At 36.2% G+C, this 23,741-nt stretch overlaps 1 protein-coding gene across 1 annotated transcript in view; it reads left to right on the top strand.

The window, feature by feature from the left end:
* Pld5 (phospholipase D family member 5) overlaps window positions 1-23,741 on the top strand; it is a 418,074-nt gene that overhangs the window by 157,085 nt on the left and 237,248 nt on the right. Inside the window, exon 2 of the mRNA XM_027928595.2 lies at window positions 20,529-20,665. Within this exon, the coding sequence (XP_027784396.1) occupies window positions 20,529-20,665 (137 nt within the window). The remainder of the gene's footprint in view (window positions 1-20,528; window positions 20,666-23,741) is intronic.

The raw sequence follows: 23,741 nt of genomic DNA, 5'->3' as shown, positions 1-23,741 counted from the left end.
TCCATGCAGATGGTGGCTCTGGAAATGGCCATTCCTGAAGTAAATGGGGCTTTGCAGTAGAATCCTCCAGCAATGCACGTTTTCATGATGTATCTCTCTAGTTGAATAACCCCCTATCATAGTGGAAGCCAAGTTCTCAGATTTTTATCTTCCAGAAAAAGTCAGACATCAGTTCCCTTATATTTTATCAAGTACGTGGAGAAAATTTCAGAAAAAATGTAGTGTATCTTTCTCACAGGTTGACCATGGCTGTGAGAAAGAAAGAGTCCATGGCTCTTGCAGGCAAAGCCGTTTGAAAAGCAAATGAAAGCTTTGTTTCCTATGTTTAGGATTATGCCAAGTGTGAATGCAGTCATATTCTCAAATTAAAGAATTTTGATTTTTCTGGTATTGGTGAGAGGTTGCCTTCCTGAGGATGTCCAAAATGACATAATTAAGAGGCAAAGAGTTTGCAGAGTTTGTGTTTATGAAAGGTAACACAGGTAGCTTCCATTGAAAGAAAAAAAAAAAAACTAAACCAAAGCTTTCGTAGAAGCTTCCAGAACAGCAAATTAAAAAAAAATCAACAGAAAAGGAAAGACAAAAGAAACTTACAAAAATAAAACTTAATCAAAGCAGAAGCTCAATAAAGAAAAATGAAAAGTGGAAAAACTGAATGAAAAACAAGGAAAGAAACTTTGATATGAAAAATGAGGACAGAGAGGAACTTCTTAAAGACACCAAAGTTTTGAAAGTTAAAAAAGAAATTGCATTAATGAAGGAAAAATGTTGAGGAGAGCTTGTTAATGAGAGGCAAAAGAAAATTCAGGATAAATAATGTGAGCCTAAGAACTGAAAGAGAATTGCAGATTCCATTTCAGCAGCTGCTAAACATGAGAGAAAAGGAAAGTGTAAGAGAACGATGTGCTAGACCCACATTTGGTAGACAGCTGACATTTGTTCTACCACAAATCAAGACTTTTATGAAGAAGCTAAATTTGTCCTGAAAGCTATCACTTCAGACCTCAGAGAAACACTTTTACACCTGAGGATATTTTACTAAAAACATATCAGTCCTTGAAGAAATTTAACAGAGATGTAAAAACCTATTAGAATATAATTACCAAGTGTCCATATTAATTTTGTTGATTAATTTTGATCATTAGAGCTCTTATTTTCCTGGGGGAGGCTTTATACTTTTTTAATGTAAAGATACATAACAAACAAAATTTTTTTATGGACTGTATGTTTTCAATCAGGAAGGTTTCTCCTTATAAGTTTTTTTCCATGCTGCCAGAAAAATACCTTTGAGTTATCTCCAGGGCCCTCCAACAACCCTCACTAACATATTTTACTAATGTTTTTAACCTGTGAGGTCCCAAGTTTTCAATTCTAAAATATTTCATCAGAATTGATACAGACATGAAAATAGACTGAAAATCATAATCTAGAGTTTATATATAATCATATTATTTAACATTAATTTTATATAATTATTATAATTATGTTATTATTATGTACTATGTTTAAGTTTTTAAGGGTGCTCAACACCTGGGACAATGAGACAAATGAGTTAATCGAGCTTCCCCAACAATCTCCACAAAGCCAAGTCCACAGGACTTCTCTTCCTTGAGTTACTGGACATATCAGCAACTTTGGGTATATAATTATATGATTTCCCATACTTGAAACACTCCCCTTTCTTAGATTCGAGGATGCCATTGCCTCCGGATTTCATTCCCCTCTCACTGTCTTCATTATTGGCTCAACCTCTCAGACCTACAAACTGTGCTTTGGGGCTTGGCCTGGGCTGCCTTTTCATTGTTATCTTCATTCTTTCTCATAGTGATCTCTTCTGTTCCTTGAAATTAAATATAATGTCATATCATGTCCAATGTTAATGATTATGTTAATGATTATTCATCTCCTTATTTGGCCTTGCCATTATAATCACATATATATTATATTATAAAACTATATATGTATTATGGCATCTATAACATAAAAACTCAGCAGTAATCTTCAATGAAAATCCTAAAAGACAACACTTGATAACTTCCCCTTCACTCCAAATCTCTTCTCTCCTCAGTTTCTCTCTTCTGTTAGTCTCTCCTGTATTCAATGCTCGGGTTGAACCCTGGGAACAATCCTCATTCCTCCACTTACCTTATGTCCCTCCTAAATATCCAACATACCAGCCTCTTATTCAACTCTTTTGCCAAGATATTTGGATTCTTTTTCTTATATCTATCTCTTTTCATTTGCCTTGTGTTTACATTGGTGAATAGGTAGACTCCAACCTACGCTCAATGATCCTACTCTTTTCCTTTTAAAATTTATTCTTCACCAACAGCCAGACAAATCATTTTGAAGAGTTTAAGCACTCTTCTTTTTTTCTTCCCTAATAGTTGTTGGAGGTACTGTCAGATTTGGAGCTAAGTGAAGAAGCTGTTTGAGGGGGGTGCCAGACAGGCAGGGTTGGAGATAGTTATGTACCAGAATTTAATGAATATGTAAAAATAGGAGGTTACTGATTCAGGTTTCTTATTGTCAGTGAAGAGAGTTGTTAAAATATAAAAGGATGACAAGAAAATGAATCTGGGATATGTATTAGAATTCTAGATGCTGGAATGAACATAACATTTTTTATATACTGAGATGGATGTTGAAATCACATAGGTGTTTGGGTGTGTATTTATTTCCTAGCTTTGCACACTGAGAGGGTCTGGGAGAAGCAATACCCTAATAACACTGAGCATTTTTAATATTTAGGTCTTGGTTTTAAAATAATACTCTCAACTGAAAGAGTACAGGAATACTTAGAGGAAAGATTTGTTCTGAGATTGGGGCATAGATAATGTGAGATGTGTCTAGAACAATTACACCATAAAGGTGAGTTTTCAAATATTAATGGGGACGTATCAAGAGGACAGAGGCCATCTTACAGGTACTCCTGGTGTCCATAGCTGGTGAAATTTAAGCACCAAAATAAATAATGAGGGATGGGGCTGTGGCTCAGTGATAGAGCACTTGCCTGGCATGTGTGAGGCACTGGGTTCGATCCTCAGATCACATAAAAATAAAATAACGGTATTATGTCCACCTACAACTTAAAAAAAAAAAATATATATATATATATAATAAAAAAAAGAAGGTAATAATATATTACATATATAGTACAATGTATAGGCATTATAATCACATATATATTATATTATAAAACTATAAATGTATTATGGCATATATAACAAAAATAAGAATATATGAATTTATATTAATATAAGAAAGTAAAATACAATACTGATTGTACAATACTGATTAATAAATGTAAAAGGAATGATAGAAGTACAATACTGATTAATAAATGTAAAAGGAATGATAGAATCAGAAAATGACATTTGGTAGCCATCAATAACTCTTGAATTCAGGCAAGAGTTAGCAGTAGATGCTGAAAGTAGGTTTGCTGGAGAGCAGGGTATTGTGTATTCTTAAAATTTGTCCCCATGAGACTTTTCTTAGTTACAAAGGGGATGATGTGGCTTTATAGTAGAGAAACTTGATGGACATGATCTTGATCAAGTAAATGAAGTAAATATCCTCAGTAATGGGGCAAATCAAAATTGTATCTTTCTGATAGGATGAAATACAAAGAACTCAGCATCACTTTTATGATTCCTGCCAGAAATACATAACCTGGACCTATTCATGCAGAAGCAGCCGATAAACCCATTTTAAACAAAATTCTGCTAAGGAGATGGTCTGCAATTTTCAAAAATAATGAGGTTATGAAGGCAAAGGAAGGGCTGAGGAACTGTTTTGTATTTAAGCAAATTAGGGGGATGTTACAATGAGGGATGATGAATGATTGTGTCAGATCCATTTGTTATAAAATAAACTATCAAAATTTGATAGGGTTATGTGGATTGCATGGTAATATATCATTGTTAGTTTTCTCATTCTGATGATTGTGCTACAGTTATGTAGTGTGACTATATAGGGGAATATGCTTCTTTTGCAGAAATACATACGAAAACAACCACTATGGAAATCGGTATAGAGTTTCCTCAAATGATTAGGCATGGAAACACCATCTGATCCAGCTATACCACTCCTCAGTATTTATTCTAAAGAATTAAAGTCAGTCATACTATAGTGATACATACATACCCATATTTATGGTAGCACAATTCACAATAGCTAAACTATTGAACCAGCCTAGGTGTATGTACATCAACAGATGAATGGATATAGAAAGTGTGGTGTATACAATAGAGTTTTATTCAGCCATAAAGAAAGATGAAATTATGTCATTTTTAGGAAAATGAATAGAACCAGAGACCATTATGTTAAGCAAAATGAGTCAAACTCAGAAAGTTAAGGGTCATGTTTTCTTTCATATGCAGAAGCCAATGAGGAAAAGGGGAAAGAAAGGTAGGGGTGGATCTCATTAAAATCAAAAGGAGATCAGCAGAGTAAAGGGACCAAGGAGTGGAAAGTGGGGAAAAAGGGGAGAGGTGGTGGGGAGTGACATTGGCCAAATTTTATTGTTATATTGTGTGCATATATGAATATGTAACAACAAATCCCATCATATATATGTACAGTTATACATACTGCACCAATAAAAAAAGGTGGGGAAAAAAGGAATATATACCAAGTATTCAAAGGCAATAGGACATCAACTCTTCAACATATTTGCAGATGGTTCAGAGTAAAAACAAGTTTAATGCCATCATGCCAATATTCCTACGTTAAAACCTTTAATGTTTTTCTTTTTACTAAGGATAAAATCCATATCATTAGCCATGGCATAGAAGGCCCTTATGACCTGCCCCTGCTTCATTTCTGCTCATATCTGATGAATTCACATCTAAGTTGCACTCAAAGTTCTTTGCACCTTCTGTTCCCACTCCCTAGAACTTTTCCCCTTCTGAGCTCTGTTGATTAATTCTTTCAGGTTTCAGGTAAAATTTGGCTACTTCTTCAATCATCCTACCCAAAATGCTCCACCTCCTGTCACCATCATGCTTGCCTCTTTTTTTCCTACATAGGATTTTTCCACATCGGACATTAATTTGTGTATTTTTTAAAAATTTATTTATTATTTATCTCTCTTATTAGAGTAAAAGCTCTAAAAGAAGAAACCAAAACAGTCTTATGTACTACTAGATCTCTAGGGCCTGGGAGAGTGTCTAAGATTGTAGGCTCTAAAAAAATATTTGTTTCATGAATGAATTTCTTTCACCTCTTCATTTTAGTTACTAGGCAGACAGGGTAATATAAAACTTCTACTCCAAAATATAACTATTTCAGATACCCCATTATGCATAACTTAATTGCTATTCTTTCTGCTAAGACAAGTCCTCACCTATGGACCTCAGTGCTTATTATGAAATCATAAGTAATGTCATTAATGGTAAGCAGTGACTACATCTGTTTACTGTACCTTTGTTTGGGAAAAGAGGTTCCTGCCAATTAAAGTCCCTTTCTGATTTTTATACCCGCCAGAGACACATTCTAAGCCTCCACTGACCAAAAGTGGACTAATAGTTTAAATAGTAGTACTGAAAATAACAGTTCATTTAAATAATTATATTCAGCATAATATCATTAACCTGAATTATTTTATTCATGAGTGCATTGCTCAATGTTAAAGATAGCATATAAGAAAATACAGAATATTCTGTTGCTGAGCAAGCTAATATATAATTCAAACCTCTGGTCTTGGCCATTTCATTATGAATATGGCATAGAGAATTACACCATTCCATGTCAACTGGATTTCAACTCCAGCGTATTTTTTTTCTTGTTAAATAAGGAAAAGTTTTTTACTTCATTATAATGCCTCTTTTTGAAGGTTTGAGTGTGTGTGAGTTCATAAGCCATCAACAATGGGACTGTGGACTATTGGGACTAGTGTGTTAGTAGGTCCTCTTTTGGGTTGAAATCAGTAAATATTCCATTGCATTCTTATAATAATCATATTTTTATCTTCTTTATTTTATAATGCCTTGACATGTTAGAGGGCTTGTTAATCCTGTAGAGACTATTCTTCCCAAACCTAGATAATTTCTGTTTGTGAATATACGTTCATATGCAAGCCACCAATCCAAAACCCTGACCACATCCTTTATCTTATTTTCACACACTAAGAAAATATTTCTTCTGCCCTAAATCATCCCTGGGTAAGGTACCATTCAATAGACCCCATGTCTAAAGCTCAGAACCACCAACATTATTCAAATTATCCAATTCTAAACTTGCTCAAACTTGTCTATCCTTGCCTTGCTCATTCCTTCCACAGTAAAGGATCTGACCCATACTTTCCTCTCGCTCCCATGCCTCCTGATGAACCCTAGTGCTTCCCCATGTGATTCTGTGTGTCATATCTTGAGAAGTTGAAGTAATAAGTAATAAACATTTCTTTCAAGGCACTCATCTTTGTAACTGTCATTTTACCATACCTGATTTAGGCTAATACCATTTATATTTTTAAACAATTGTGCAGCACAGGGGAAAAAAAGTACTTTTCATTCCTTCTTCAGAATCCCTAAGGACATCGAGTCTTATTGTCTGACACCTTTGGAAGTGGACAAAAACTCTCCCTCTCTCTCTCTTGTTCTTTTTAGTTTTTATTTTTCTCTTTTTTGTGCAAATTCATGTAGAGCAATGTGCTTTGGCTAGAGGTAGGATTTGATTGTATTGTAACCTCCAGAGAAATTATATTCTCCAGTTCACATGTACCTGGTGTTCAATAGAGAAGGCAGGAATTTGCACACATGCAAGCCCTTGGCTCATATCACAAGGTCATAACATATAATTTGTACTGGAAATAAAGCAAAGCCATGGAGGTACAGAATGCATCTCTTTCCCCAAAAGCAATAAAAATGTAGGCCCTAGGGGTTGCATTGAATCTGATTTTACAAAATGGTTTATCACAAAGGTTTGGATTTTAAAAAGTGTTATGGAATATCAGATGGAAGAAGGAGAGAAAGAAATCACATTAAAAGCTTTCCCAGTGAATGGGTCCCAAGGTATTTTGAACACAGATGTGATAAAATTTGAAAACGAATTAATAAGCTTCATATTGAAGAGCTAAAGATCAAAATTGTTCAAACGCTGAGCTTTAATAAGCAATTTAGAACTTTGGTGAAGAAACGCAAAGGCTGGAGTGAGCTTTGGGGTAGTAGGATAAAGCAAAAGCAAAGATGGCGGCACAGGGGCAGGAATTGGGGGAGAACTTTCCAGGAAGGAAATGCAGCATGAGGGCTCTTTGTGCCCTTGAGGTATTATTGGAGGATATTACTGCTTGGCTGTGAATGTTATTTTATTGGGTTTGGGTTCAAGTTCTGGCCCTTACTAGAGGCACATCCAGGGCTCATTACTCATTCCTTGTTATTTCCCTCATCTGGAAGAATGGCAGTGGCTATTCAGTATTGTTGAAATATTCCAAAAGCAGAAAAAAAGCACATGTCATTCCCAGGAGCTTGAGGATTTACCCATTGTAAGTGATAAATTTCCTAGTGATCTCATGTATTATCCAAAATACATATGGAAGTTTTACTCTAAGCCATATTTGGAACAATGAAGAATTTCAATGAATGTAAGCCAGAAATGTCATCTCATTGGTCTGCCATAGAACTGTCAAATACCCCAGTGTTCTAAAGGGTCCTCATGAAAGACACAGATAACAAGTAGGTATATTGTGTCACATATTAACATCCATTAATATGTTTTTTAGATAGAAAACAAAAACCAAAGTGAAGAGAGCTTTGCTGTAACTCAGCTGTTGATTGTTTATCCGTGTTACTCTTCTCTCAGACGCTGTTTTGCTCTGTATTTCAAGGGAAGATTTGCATATCCTTATGGTTCTTGGAACACAGTTTTCCCTTCTTCCTAAGCATCTGGTATTTTAGCAATGGGTAGTTGTGCCTCTACCCCCCGCCCATCAAATGTATACGCATAGTTTTACTTGCACAATCTCTTGTCATTAGAGGAATGAGCTGAGATTATTTGAGAGGGAGCTGAAATCAGGTAGACGCTGAGAGGAATAGGCCATGAAGGGTGAGGGCAGGGAAACCAGGTACCTTGGTGGATTCTAGTATGTTCTAGCATGGGAACCATCTGAAGGTCAATTGAGTAGGTTACTGGTACGAATACAGATTTCATCTGGCATGTGGATGGCCTCAGTGAGCACTGTATGTAGAGCTGCAAAATACTGGTATGTGCACCCAGAGTGAAAGTTTGTTGGCCCCTGGTCACTGTAAAAGACCAAGGTGTGGGATGAGAGGGAACCAGAGGCTAAAAGAGAAACTTTGGACTAGTTAGGAAGAGACTAAATTGAGAGGCAAAACTCAAGTCCATGTTTCAGTCAGCTTTTTTGTCTTTTAGTCCTGACAAGAACAATTTTAGAAGAGGAAAGTTTAATTGAGGGCTCATGGTTTCAGAGTTCTCAGTCCATAGATAGTTGGTCCATTTCTCAGGGCTCAAGGTGAGTCTGGACATTATGGCAGAGGAGTGTGGTGCAAGAAGCAGAGAGAGCTCTGTTCAATAAGCCAAAATATAAACCCCAAAGGCACACCCCAAAGGAATCCACCTCTTCTAGCCACACCGTACCTTCCTACAGTTACCACTCAGTTAATCCTTATCAGGAGATTAATGCACTGATAAGACTAAGGCTCTCATAAGCTAGACATTTCACCTCTAAACCTTCTTGCATTGTCTCACACATGAGATTTTTGGGGAACACCTCATATCTAAACCGTAATGGTCCAGACTCATCATCTGTTGTTTGTTGTTAGTCTTTTTTTTCTTTAAATTATTTTTATTATAAAATATACATACTACAACATTTACCATTTTGGTCATTTTGAATTGTACAGCTCAGTAGTATTAAATGCATTCACATTGTTGTGCTACCATTACCCTTATTCATCCACAGAGTTCTTTTCATCTTGCAGTCCTGAAATTCCATATCCATGAAGCAGTTGCTCCTCAATTCTTCCCTTTTCCCCACACCCTGAAAACCACTGTCTTACTTTCTGTCTCTACCAACTTGACTACTCTTAAGTATTTCATTTAAGTGGAATTATATACAATTTGTCTTTTGTGACTGGATTATTTCACTTACCATGATATTTTCAAGGTTTATGCGTTGTTGTGGATGTGTTAGAATGCCCTTCCCTTTTAAGGCTGAACAATAGTTCTATGGATGTATTTCGTTTATCCATTCATCTACTGGCTGGTTTCCACATTTTGGTTATTGTGAATCATGCTTCTGTGAATCCCAGCCTACAGATCTCTGGTAGAGACTCTGCATTCCATTCTTTTGGCTATACAGTAGTTCCCCATTATTCAGTTTTACTTTCCATGATCTGAAAATATTCAACGGAAAATTACATAAATAAATAATTCACAAGTCTGATGTTTCATCAGAAGGTCAATAGTGTTAGGTCAATGCTACATCACAATGTCTACATCATTCACTTCTCCTCATCTCATCATGTAGGCATTCTAGCATCTCATATCATCTCAAGGAGAAGAGTGAGGACAGTACAGTACAATATTTGAAAGAGAGAGAGACTACTTTCACATAGCTTTTATTAAAGAATAATTGTTTTATTTTATTATTAATTATTGCCATTGACATCTCACTGTACCTAATTTATGCATTAAAATTTATCATAGGTATGCATGTACAGGAAAAAATAGTATACACAGGGTCCAGTACCATTTGTGGTTTCAGACATTCACTCTTAACACATAACTCCTGGATAAGGAGACGGATACTGTATACCTAAGATTGGAACTGCCAGATTATATGGTGATTCAATTTTTTTTAAATTTTTTGAGGAAATTTCATAGCGTCTTTCCCAATGGAATACTGTTTTACATTTCCACCAACAATGCCCAAGGGTTTCACTTTCCCTGCATTCAATTTGAGTCTGACCTTTTAGGAAGCTACATAGCACATCTCTTAGGAGTGGGTCCCATATCACCCCTGAGTACAATGGAGGACCTTAGCTGTAGACAGACAATATAGTTGATTGCACAGTGACATCTGAGGTATGGGCCACCAAATGGTACTATTCTCTAACAAGATACAGCCCTAAACCTCTAACTGTCTCCACTGCCTTCAGACTCTGAGGGAAAAGCTAAGGCATGCATGGTAGGGCCAGGTTGGATAGATGGTCAGCAGCTCAGGGGCTTTTACCAAAGAGAGCGGGTTAGGAAAGGTGAGAGCAGGGAATGACAGACATATATGAAATGGTACACTGTAAAGCCATATTTGATTAGGTGCTGGTGATTGCTTGGCAGTGATGTAGAACCCAAATCAGCCTCTTTGAGAACTGGAGGAACTGAAAGAGCTTTGCTGCAAGGAAAGAAAGAACACGTAAACCATGCTTGCGTCTTTCCTCTTCCTGGTTTGATGATCGTCTAATAATTTATTCTATGGCTTAGGAGTTTGTAAGGTGATTTATTTTGCTTTTGAAGGAGTGATAAATATGCTGTGATAGGGAAGCATGAAGAATTGCACAGCAATTGTTGTTGATGCCTATGCCAAAGGAAGATTTATGAATAGGCTAACAGCAGCTCAGACCACAATAAACAGACACTATCCTTGCAGAAAATGACTACTTGTATGGGCAACGACGGGAGGCAACTCTGTGGCTCAGAATGATGCTTTGTTCAGATAGTCATATACTCTCTCTGGCTCCCCAAAGCCATGCTCTTATAGATCGTCCTGCCAATGGGTGGAAATAACTGTGCTGTGTGCATAGCTTGTGTTGGGATTTTTACCCAAGAAGGTTAATAAATAAATGAATAGTGAAGAGGAGAAGAATGTTGGCATCTCCAAGAGCAGCAGGCTGCATTTTATTCCTACAGTGATGTTAATTAGATGAGAGTCTCTACATCTGTTAAAATCTCTACTGAAATGTTTAACCCTGCCTTTCCTCCTTCTAGTATTAGTGACCTCATTGTGTCTATCATAAAACTGCACTTCTTTATCCATTGCCCCAGGACACTATCATTCATATATTGGTAAACTCTTGTAATCCCAACAGAGGGACTTGTGTCCTGTAGGGAGAGCCCCACAGAAACCCAATCAGGGGCGGACTGTAGCACTGAATCAGGGGACAGGGTGAGAGGGCAGCCCTGGGAGATCTGAAATAAAGCAAGAATAGCTGAAAGAAAGTGGCTTGGAAAGCAGCAAACAGACAAGAGAGGGATGGAATTCTAAAAAGAGAGAGACAAAGCAAGACACAAGGGATGTGGTGGGCAGGAAAAAGCCCAAAGGGAGCTAGGGTAGTATAGGATCCCTAAGAGGGAGAGGAGCCATCAGGATAGCTGTTTAGTTATGACGATACAACATGCTTATGTTCATCAAGTTTCTTCCCACATCAGTAGGAACTTTCTAAAAATTAGTGCTGCCTTCCTAAATAGTAGTTTTGATGTGTCCCAGCTGAGGATTATGATGTTGTCCATCTGGGTACTGAAGATAATAAGGTCCCTAACAGTGATTGTAAAGTTGAATAAGTTGGTTTAAAGTTTCCCTCCTACCCTATCTCTATGTTGATCTAAATGTAGTTTTATGCAAGTATGTGTGCAGTGTGTGTGTGTGTGTGTGTGTGTGTGTGTCCCTTTTTAAACAAGGGAACTGAGCAACTAAGTACCAGGGATACCAAGGGTAAATTTTGCTTTTTGTTTACTTCCCTCTTATACCCAAAGTCAACCTTGACTTGCTTTTAAATTAAAATATAGCTTATTGAGTTTTGTCAACAGTGGTTCGCCCCCCGCATCAGCCAGATAAATATCAGGCTTTTCAGTGACCTGAAAACAAATAACTTAGAAAAGAAATATAAAACAATCATAACCAGCTGACTTCAGAATAAATTTCCATCAAAAATAAGTTGAAAGGACTTGGACTTACTTTAATATGTTAAAAGATCCAAAGCCTTTTTTTTCAGCTTGTTAAAAGCAGAGTGTAGAGTACAGGTTGCCAAAATAACCCTCAGCTTATCAAAGACCAGCTGATGATTACATGTCATTTTTTGTTGGTGTTCACTTTTATCTGTAGTAGAGGGGAGGAAAAAAAGAACATGAAAGTACAACATTTTAACTGTTAAAATATTGGCTACTTCATGTTGACGTTGACAGTATTCTTATTCATTCACTAATACTCAGAATAACTATTTTTGCTTTTTGATGAGTACATTGGAAAATTCTTAATTCTCTCTCCTTTTCTTTTAGGAATTAGGTGTGCATGAAAGGAAAGGGGGGAGACAGCAAAATTGGCCCACTCAAGTAGAAATCTTCAGTGAAATGGATTACCAATCAATTCCTCCCTCCTCCTCAACCTGTGCATCTAGAATGGCACGTCCATTCTTTCTGCAACACGCATACAAATACACACACACACACACATACACACACACACACACTTCAAATGTGAGGTCCTTAGGGACAAAGGCTTTCTAGTGGATTAGATAAAGGGGCATGAAGGGAATGGATGAGGGGACAGGAATAAGAAAGATGACTGAATGAATCTGACATAATTTTCCTATGTACATACACGAATACACCACAGTGAATCTCAACATTGTTTATATCCACGAGACTGGAATCCTAATTAGAATAAGATTATTTCATGTTTGTATAAATGTACTGTCACATATAACTAAACAGAACAAATACAAATTTTTTTAAAAAGAGAAAGAGAAAAAAAAAAAAAGAAAAAGACCAGTCTGTATTTCTGAATCACCAGTGTTAATACTGTGTGTAGTATGTCTTGGATGCTTGGTAAGTGTTTTAAGAATGAAAGCAGCACATTTTTCTTCCCTCTGCTAAAGCCACCAATGACTTCAGGTGAGAAGCCAGGCACTGAAGAAGGTCATTTAAGCTCCAGGGTCTTCTCTGTACCACTCCGTGTGTGCCATGCCAGGTGTGCCTGCCCTCAAGCCACAGACTGCCACTGCAGCCCAAGAGTGCCTCTTGTGCCATTTGTCCTTTACAAACTAGATTGTTCTTTTTGCTTGCTGGTGTCTCATTCCATCAATCAAGCATTGACAGAGAAGAGGATTACAACTGGGTCACCAGTGTCCTACTCTTAGTGATTTTCTTATTTAGAAAAGGAAAAAATGAAAGGTTGGATTAGATGATCCCTGAGTATTCTTCACATTCCAAAGACCAGTGATTCTCTAGTTGTCCTCTGTAATTTTTGAAACTTGGGATAGTATATATTCTCTGCTTAATAATTTTAAGGGCTTTAAGTGAATATAGACAACCTAGAGGTAGTGGTTAATGAAGCCCACTAGTGAAACCGGAAAATTGAGCTGAAGAAATAACTTGCCTTGGGAGTAGTACAAATAGCCAGCTTTCTTCCTTATTGCTCTAAGAGACAGTTTAGACTCAGGGCTAACATAACATATCCAAATAATACGAGTGAACCATGATCATCTTTAATAATGTAGCCTTTCTGGACTCACAAAATCTCTCTCTGCTTGGTAGAAAATCACAGCAGTAGATTTGTACAAGTTCATGGAATCTTTCTCTACATATATACATATTATTGGCTATAGAACATTCCACTGGCTCACTATATTGTACTCTTTTTACCAAATCCTGTATTTATGGATACATTATTTTCAAAATAACTTTTGGATATCCTTGCTCTTATGTCTTCGTGCACAGCGTGAATTCTTCTGTAAAATTAAGTCTTGAAAGTTGAATTTAAGAGTCAAGAATACATGCATTTAAAATTTTGATAAAATTGTTTTGTAAAAAACCTGCCACATTGTCATCAAAACAAGCTCAGTCAGGTTGCAGTTTTAACCAATGCCCATTTCCCCAGATCCCTATAAATTAGTTATTAATCTTTTGAATTGTTGCCAAACTCATCTGCAAAAAATAAATGTGATTATTTGGAAGGAATATGCTTTAGCTACTAAACTTTTTATTTTTCTATTTCTTTGATTATTTACAGACCCACATTGTTACTTTTCTTTCATTGAAAAGATGGATATATTGACCTTCCTGGATTTATTCTGTTTCTCTTGATATTTCTCCTGTTGATGTCATTTAAGACCTTTGAGCTATAAATATCTGTCTAAGCATTTATTTTGTGGAATCTCACACATTTACATTGCATTTAATTCTCACTTAGTTCAAGATTCTGATTCTTAATTTTTTTATTTGACCCATGGACTATGCAAAAATTTTCTTAGTTTATAAATATTTGAGAATTCTTTAGAGATCTTTTGGCTATTGATTTATAATGTAAATCTATTTTGGTCAGAGAATATATTTTGTATAACTAGAATTTTTTAACTTTGTTGAGGCTTGTTTTAAACCCAGAAAATGGTCTGTTTGGGCAAATGTTTTATGTGCTTTCAAATAAAAGACAAATCTGCTAATTTTTATTGGAATTTTCCATAAATGTCAATTCAGTGAAGTTGGTTGACAATGTTGTTCAAGTCTTCTGTGTACGTGTTGATTTCTTATCTCTTGATTCTATCCATTTATGAGAAAGGGGTTTACAAATCACTAAATAACTGAGAATTTTTAATTTGTCCTCAAGTTCTATGAGCTTTTGCTTTATATTTCTTGTGAGCAGTTTGAGTTTTCTGAGTCATGCTTTTTATGACATTTTAGACAGACCAAAGCAGCCTTGAAACCAGGCCTGATTTTTTTCTATTTTCATTTCATAAGCATTCTGCTTGGTGCTCTATATATTATAAGATTTTTTTTTTTCACTCTGTGTCTTGGGAACACCAGCTCTCCCTGACCTATGGGTGGGTCAGGGATATTCCACCTGTTCCTTTCAAGTGGTTATTTCCCTGGGTACAGGTGGTTTCCTCATACATGTGTGCTGATCAGTATTCAGCTAAAGACTCAGAGAGACCTTCTGAAGATCTTCAGAGCTCTTGTGAAGGTTTCTCTCTTGTACTCTGTCTTGCCAACTCTAGCTTTCATAGCCTTTCTATCCCCAATTTTTCTCCTCAACTTAGATTTGTGGACTCTTTCAAAACTCTTTTCTGTGCAATGGCATCATTCAGTATGCATGTGGTTCTCAGCAGGATGCTGTGGGTTGACGGGATACATTATATATAGGTAGTAAAGCTTCTGGAGTAAAATAGAGTCCCTAAGGAAAGGGGTACAGAGTAAGAAGAAGAAAATTCTAAAATAAAATTCTAGGAACATAAAAGTGAAGTAATAACTCCATTATAAGGATTTCTAGAGTTTTCTCTGGAAAATTCTGCCCTAACTCTGTAGTATGGATTTTCTGAATTGGTTCCAGAGTGTAACCATTAATAAGTCAGTTACTTTGGATCTTATGGGTGACCTGTTTTCCCTGGAACATGACCAGGAACTCAATTTAGGAACATATTTATAACTGTAGGAAAATCCTGTAGGCCCAAGAATGTCATGACTTCACAGTTCAGGGCTAACCGTTCGACTTTAAATTTCTACACTAGTGGATCGCCATGGGGATTTGTTAACTAGAATTCATAATAATATGAAAATAACCATTGAGCAGAAAATGACAAAAACAAAAAGAAAATAAAGGGAAATATTTGACTCTATAAAACATATCTAGAGAGTTCAGATTTAGATCCGTAAGTTAAATACCTAAACTGGTATTTAAGTGGTAGATCAGTTGCCTAGAATCCATGAGGCTCTGGGCTTCATCCTCAGCACTACAAAACAAACAAACAAAAATACATACCCCAACTATTTTTACCTGGTTCTATCACTTGGACAACTAAAAAATTAAATATGTTAATTTGTACATCTGTCCTATGGAGAATATTGTATGTAACTTTTATCTTTGCAGGGATTAAAAGTTGTACACATAAAATGTTACATTTTTAAGATGCCATGATTATATTTTTTTAAATTTGTCATTTTTAAAAAAAAAAATCGTGTTAATACATGAAAAAGAATATGAATAATTTTAATTTTTGTCATTTTTTACACATTTACATTTTACTTTTATGCACCTTTGGAAATTCCTTTTAAGAATCTGTTAAATAGTATAAAAACCATTTTTCTGATTTTTAAGTTTATTGTTCTTTCCATAGTTAGAGGTCACATATTTCTATTTCTTATTTGAGGTCAAGTAAGCTTGGTGAGGATATACACTCAAATACTTTTAATGTTAGCATAACTGGATTTATTGACCAAGAAAGCAATTTTTTTTCCATTTGTATGTAAACTGTAGTGAAAAGTAAAGTTTGACTGATGCTAGATATTATCATTTCAAAATTTATTTTCTCTTAATATGTTGAGCTTATCAATGAAATTTGGTTTATGTTTGCTGGTTTTCCTTAAAACTTTACTTTCTTTGATTCAATACAATAAAAACAGAAAAGTTGGTTCGAATTGATTTCCAGAATAATCTATTAAGGATTTGAAAATGAATAAAACTCTTGGTAACTTGGAGTCTGGATTCATTTATTAGGCTCTTATGCTACCAGATGAATAGAATCTTTCACTTTTGATGAAGTGGAAGTGAAATGAGACTAAGTAATGGTGTGACCTTATACTATTATAGTACATTGTTCCAAGGAGACATTTAAAAGTGAATATCAGAGTCTGAATTTTTATTCTTTGACAAATTAAAGTGAAAATAGTAGCTCAATTGTTCTTCTTGATAGAATTTATAATAAAGAATTAAATTAATATAATAAGTTAATGGAAACATGTAAGGGTTATTACATCAAAGTACTTCCAATAGGACACAAATTAGCTAGTTTTCATTTACTGCTTTATCATAACCTTCAGAATAAAGGGAAACAAATCAATGTTGTAATTTAAGCGTTTAGTATTAGCATCACTAGGATGCATTCATCAAGTGCCCCCGGGGTACCCTACCCGTGGTATGTTTAAGTTTTGTCTTCAGGATTCTTTTTGAGATAATGTTTAATTATATTGCTCTGAGTTAGAGTCTCTTCTAAACTTGGTTAATGTGAATAATATTACACTACTTCAAACTGCTCTAAAATCTTTGTGTGTATGTGTGTGTGTGTGTGTGTGTGTTTACAATTTCTAGGGAAAATGGAGAAAATATTGATTTGTTTTTGTTATAAAATGAGTAGATTTTTTCCTTAGATTTTTAGAGTAAAGGAGACAATAATATATTCATGTAATGAAATATTATGCCCAACTTAATACTATACTTTAAAAGAAAATTAATGACATTAAAATGGGATCAAGTGACAAAAATAAAATATAAAACCCTACATAGGGTAAATTTGATCAGATTGTTAGGTAAGTAAATGTAGTATAGAATAACTCAAAATAAATTGCAATATGTTTGGGTAAAATTGTGATTTATTTTCTTTTTAACATTTTGTGTTTTTTTTTTCAAAATTATAAACAGGTTATATTTTTTCAGTTTTACAAATAGTGAATATCAATAAAATATATAAAAAGTAAAGGCCAGGAGGAAACATTTTAAAAATAAGAATATGTATTGTTTAAAATTGTTTTTAAATCCCCAAAAAAGAAAATGCATGACAATATTTATATTTAAATCATTAGGATGTATTTGTCATGATCTCAGTAATGTTTGAAAATGAACTACTAAAGGCAAATGAGTCCAAGATGAACATGTACTATGCAGGATTTAGTATAGTTGATATAGTAGTCCCCTTTATCTACATTATTTTTCTGCAATTTCAGTAACCTATAGTCACCTCCCCTACCAAAAAAAAAAATCACAAGAAAAATTTTGGAAATAATTTTTCATTTTTGATTGCATGCCATTCTGATTAGTGTGGTGAAAATCTCAAACCATCCTGCTGTGTCTCACCTGGGATATGAATCATCTCTTTGGCCATTGTGTCCACACTGTATATACTACCTGTCCATACATATATCTACAACCTTATAAAGTAGTTATTTTTGCTATCCCTATTTTACAGACAGGAAATCTGAAGTACAAAGGCAAATATTTTGCCCAAAGCGTGCAAACAGGAAGTGGCAGAATGTTAACACTCTGATTCCAAAGTTGGAGCCCTCAACTGGTTCACCAAGGTGCTTCTTAGAGATAAAATCAATGGGTTAGCTCAGCAGTAAAGTGCTTGCTTGTCCAGCCTGAGGGTGACTGTCAGTTTGATACCCAGCACCACAAAAAAAAAATAATAATAAAATAATATTAACAAGGAATAGGAAATGGATGGAAAATAAAAGGACAAGATAAATGCACAATCTGTTCTGCAGACTTTTATATAGTTGCTAACCGTGTGCACTAATTTGCCTCCAGCTCTAGCAGAGGATGAACTATAAGATTTATAACCACCACTTTGGTTTCCACTATGGAAACAATCCAGTTTTCAATCAGGTCACAGTTGAGTCTTGAAAGATACATTTCATATGCCTCTATTCCCAGAGGTGTGCCACTGTTGTTTTCATTTCATTCATTCCCCTTTTGTTGGTTTATACAATAACTATTTCTAGAGCACCTTTTATTTGTTAGGCTCTATGCTGATTATTTAGGGATAGAACAAACCATGATCCAGGACTTAAAGATAACCAAGGTCTTGGGTAAAACAACAGTGGTGGTGTCTTCCTTTGGCTTTTACCTGTTTCATTTTTTAGTGTGGAATGTGAAGAGAACACAATGTGGAACAAGGTCCTAATGGGAGACAAGACCCAAGGGAGGGTTAGAAAACACCTAAAGGAAGTCTTTGGGAAACATTGTGGATTCGTGACTCAAATGCCTTTCTCTGTAATGTGCCCTGTGAGGTTGAGTCTTGGAAGAATTGGACTCTGAGTTTGGGAGGTTCTTTGGATTCCCTAGAAATCATTTGGCTATAGCAATACTGGTCAGGAGCGTGATAGGAGTGGCAAAGTCAGCAGGTTTCAACAACCCTTTGAATAGAGAGAGAGGGAGAGGGAATATGTGTGTGTGTGTGTGTGTGTGTGTGTGTGTGTGTCAGAGGGAGAGGGAGAGAGAGAGATGGTGGCGGGGTGGGGAGGGATAGATAGAAACAGAAAAAGAGTCTTTTGTACATTTATATTTATTCTTTGGCTAAGATGACATCCCTGTCTGCGCTGCCTGGTTGAAGATCACTACTCTTTGTAAATAACCCTTAAGATCACATAGATATTTAAAAATTGCCTTTTCTTCTCTTTTCTGCTGCAGTCTGGCTGGGCACAATCAGAAGCCACTTGTCAAAAGAAACTAACTTTATTTTTAGAACCAAACACGCCAAACAAAACAGCCTCTCAGGAAAAATCCTCAGAGCCTCAACTGCCACCACCGGCTTTCCACAAGCCTGTCTCTCCCCCCACAAGCTTCTTTCCACCTCCCACAATCCTCCTGCTCTTGAGGCCGATTGGCTGGGTCACGTGGGCAGAGCCAAAAAGTCCCCCAATGAGCAGCTCCGTGGTCTGAAAGGGCAGGGAAACAGTCCAATGAGCATCACCGCAGAGGAGCCAATCAGCTAGATGTTGCTGGGGCCGAGGAGCCAATCAGCTAGATGTTGCTGGGGCCGCTGTGAGCCAATCATCAGCCGGCAGCTGGATTGCTGGCAGCTGGAAGTTTGCTGGGGCCCCTTCGGCTGTGGCTCTCAACATCTTTTCCCTATTTGGATTTATCTAATTGAGGGTGACTTTGTCATTTGGGCTGCTATAACAAAATGCCATAAAGTGGAAGGCTTATCAATAAGAAAATTCTCACAGTTCTGGAGATTAAAAAGTTCAAGGTTAAGGAGGCTCAAATTCAGTTCCTGGTGAGGACTCACTTCCTAGAGCGCACCTTTTTCCTTCATCCTCACATGGTGGACAGGGTGAAGGAGTTCTCTGGGGCTTCTTTTAAGGCCACCAATCCCCTTTGTAAGAGCTCTATACTCAAAGTCTAATAACCTTCCAAAAGACCTGACCTCCTAATGCCAGTTGCTTTGGGGGTTAAGATTTTAACATAGGAACTTAGGGAGTAGTAACACAAGCACTCAGACCATAGTAGAGAAAAAGTAGTAAAAAATATTTGTCTCAGTGTCACAGGTGCTACCCAATAATCATGGCCCTGACTTCTGCAACCTTTAGCCCTGAGTCCCTGGAGGGAAGGATGTCTTACTTGGGCCTAAACATATGCATATGAGTGGCTTTGACTATCTGGAACTTCATCTTGTATCTCTAAATGAAAATCAAGAGTATGAATGTTGTTTATGCCTGTGTTCAGTGTTTTGAAATATATTGTGTCAGCTGCATAAACCATGAGACTAGCTAGCATCTGTGTTTTATTTTTAATTTGCAACAATAGACCTTATAGAGATCTTTTCTGGACTGCTTTTGATTAGAAAGAAGAGCAAACTCACTCAAAAGTGTGGATACTGCACTTGAATTATTGAACAAGTTCTAACCATTTAGTGGAGTTTAAAGGTCTTGGGTACTTTCACCCAGAGAGCTTCCCTTCACTCGCAATGCTAACAGTAATGATGTCTCAAAGGATATTCCATGGAATTTGGAAAGCTGTCAGATCTTAAGTTTCCTAAGGGATGGCAGGCGGCCCACTTACATTTTTCCTCTTCTTTCTCTTGCAGTCCCAGCAGAAGTGCATTGTGATCTTTGCCCTGGTCTGCTGCTTTGCCATTCTAGTTGCATTGATATTTTCAGCCGTGGACATCATGGGAGAGGATGAAGATGGACTCTCAGAAAAAAATTGTCAAAATAAATGTCGGTAAGAGGTAACAAACAAAAATTCTCTTTTAGGGAGTGGGCGAGAGAGTCAAGGAGGACCTTGGGCGGTAAAAAGAAAAGTATCATAAACACAAGTAATCATCTAACTTCCCCTTGGGTTAAACTGAAATATGACATGCCTTATAGAGGATCTTGCTTTTAGAGCAAGGCAATAAATAGCAGCAATGATTTTATTAACTTTTTAGTTTGGTCATATCCTATACAGAGTAATGGTCAACAAAATCAAATGTTGTAACTGTCTGCATACCTGGAGACATCATTGTGTGAAGTTTTGGTTTGTTCCCCAATGAGACTGGCAAAAAAAAAAATGAGTGTCCCAGTGGACAAAAAACACTATGCTGGTTGTTCAAATGGATGATAACATGCACATCTCAGAAAAATTCCCAACTCAAGTTAGGGAACAAATAAGCATTGTCTACAAGAAGACAGGGGCCTCCTTGGTCTGCCCCAATTTAGCATAATTTGTTTTTAATCTAGAAATTACAACAGCTTTGCCAGCAGCTTTCTATTTGTGTACAGCATGCATTGTGTAATGATGTTTCTTTAGTCAAGGACGGACCAACATATAAGGCAGTGGCCCCATGAGATTATATTGCCTGTTGGCATTGCAGCCATATAAGTACACTCTATGGTTTTCATACAGTCACAGAATGCCCAATGGGCACATTCCTCAGAATGTATCCCCATCCTTAAGTGACACATGACATATTGTGTCTCTTTAGTTATATTAAATAGCATTTCCCTGGGGTCATTTCTGACTGGTATAACCACCAATGGCTCAGTTTCAGCCCCATGCATCTCCTCTTTCAACTCCTCTTTGAACTGCTACTTGTTTTGTTTTAGGATAGAGGAGGATGTAGAAAAAAATACCAAGAAGAGGTAGATAGATAAGAGCTCTATTTTTAAATATGTCTTGCTGCAAATTTGAACTGAGGCCACAAAATGACAGTAATTATGAATTAGAGCTTATAATGAATTTAAATTATGATTTTTCCCTGTGGAAAGCATGAGTCTAAGTGCCCATCTTTTCTAGCTCAAAATCAACAGCGACTTGATAATGCGTAGGTGAGTTTTTATCCTGGATATTTTGCCTTGAGGTTAAATATTCTGGCATAGAAAATGTCCTGATGAAACAATTGACTTTTTTTTTTCAACCTATGATCTGTTATAATCTAGTTACCAGGCAACAAGTATTATACACAGAACAAAGCATACAAGAAAGAAATCAGCATGCATTTTGGATTTTATTACTTCATGTTAGAAATGTGTTCCATAAATGCATTTATTTCCCAGACTGAATTTAGGAGAAAAAAAATGTATTGTTATTATTATAAGGAAAATAATGGAAAAACAGCAGATTGCTGTCATCTTCTGCTAATGCTACTTATTACATGTCAAATATAAACAATCCATAGTCAAAGGGCCAATGACTCATATTTATTGAGTAGAAACATTCGGCCTCTCTCTCTCTTACCTCACCTTATAATGAAGACTTCTGGGTTTTTTAAATGCAAACTCTAGCACCTAGAAAGCAATTTTATTGAGGTTAAACCATAAAACCTTCTTTCAGACAAAATATCTAGGAGTTTTTCAACCCTCATTCCCATGTATTAGTAGGTTACAATAAAAAGCAGAGAGCCTGAGAATTCTATTTCTTTTCACTTTGGGGAGAGTATTGCTCGTTTGAATTTTTACTTTTAATTCATGCGACTGGAATTTGGGTTTGTTTATATCTTATATCAACAACTAAATTCTGATGTTTCAATGCTGCATCTTCCTCCGTCTAGAAATATTAGTCTAATTCCAACCATCCTCCTGCTTCGTTTCCTAGGAGTAGTTGAAATCACTATCATAGTTACTACATGTCACCCCTGTGTACAGCCAGTTTTTTGGAGCCACCTATTTTTAAATATGTTTTGCCTTCTACATTCTCTTTTCTGTGTCCTCTATTATGGTTCTGCATTTTAAGTCATTTTAGTAAGTGCTTCAGTGCTACAGTGTTTACACTGTAGATGAAATCTTGTGCCCTCCTAACTTCCTCCCTTAGAGACTTCTGCTTTTCTTCCCCTTTCCAATGCATAGGATTAGGAGGTAGGGTATCTATAATTTCTTATACCCCAAATCTGCTTACCACATCATTGTTGCATCATTTTTTCTGGGTCATTCTTATTTTAATTTGATGAAAAAGAATTATTTTACAGTGTTCATCCCCACTTTATCATCTTAGGCAATATCATCTTCCAAATTTCAGGACTTTTTCTCATCTTCTTTTGTGTCTAACAGACCTCCCAACTGTCAGTCCCATCCCTCACCAACATCCTTAGTAACTTGAACATATACCACCCAATACCCTAACATTATCATTTTTAACCACCTTAAATCAATAAATGTAATGTCCACCTCAACTTTGCACCCACCTGCCAGCAAACCTCCACTTCCAAGTTAGGCTAATACAGTAAACGATAGGAACTTGGAAATCAGAAAGATCCAAATTCAAATCTGCATGTACCCACTTTCTATCTCTGTGAACTTGAGCAAGATATTAATTGAATTATTTCATTCATCACCTATTTGCAGAGCACCAAAAGACTGAACGAAGAGTCACAATACAGTTAATGAGACTGTCAGGTAATGTGCCTGTTCAAAACTACAACAGCGATGTAAGAAGAGGTCTGGGAGAATGTCTTGAATAGTGAAAATAATAAACTCATCCTTGGATTTATTTCTCTGTTCCACCTTGGATGGGTTACGAAGGCTATTTAAATTTTCCTTAAAAATGATATTTTTTAAAAAAATCTGTTTCACAAGGTTTAGGAGAATTCAGTGAACTTTAAGAAGCCATAGCAAAGCATTAGGTAATACAACAAACAATATAATAATGTTAAGTTTCTCCCCATTTCTTCCAAAGAGTCCAGAAATCCTTCTCCTATATTCCCAACTAACATCTCCTTCTTTGCAGTTTCCCACGTACCCTGAATCTTTATCTTGATTTTATTTTTTGGTTATGTAGAAATATACAAGAAAAACCAACTACATGAAAACAGAGGGTATTTATT

The sequence above is a fragment of the Marmota flaviventris genome, chromosome 12 (genome assembly GCF_047511675.1).
Source record: "Marmota flaviventris isolate mMarFla1 chromosome 12, mMarFla1.hap1, whole genome shotgun sequence".
Taxonomy (NCBI): domain Eukaryota; kingdom Metazoa; phylum Chordata; class Mammalia; order Rodentia; family Sciuridae; genus Marmota; species Marmota flaviventris.
The sequence above is the reverse complement of the archived record's forward strand: the minus strand, read 5'-3'. Positions and strand labels throughout refer to the sequence as shown.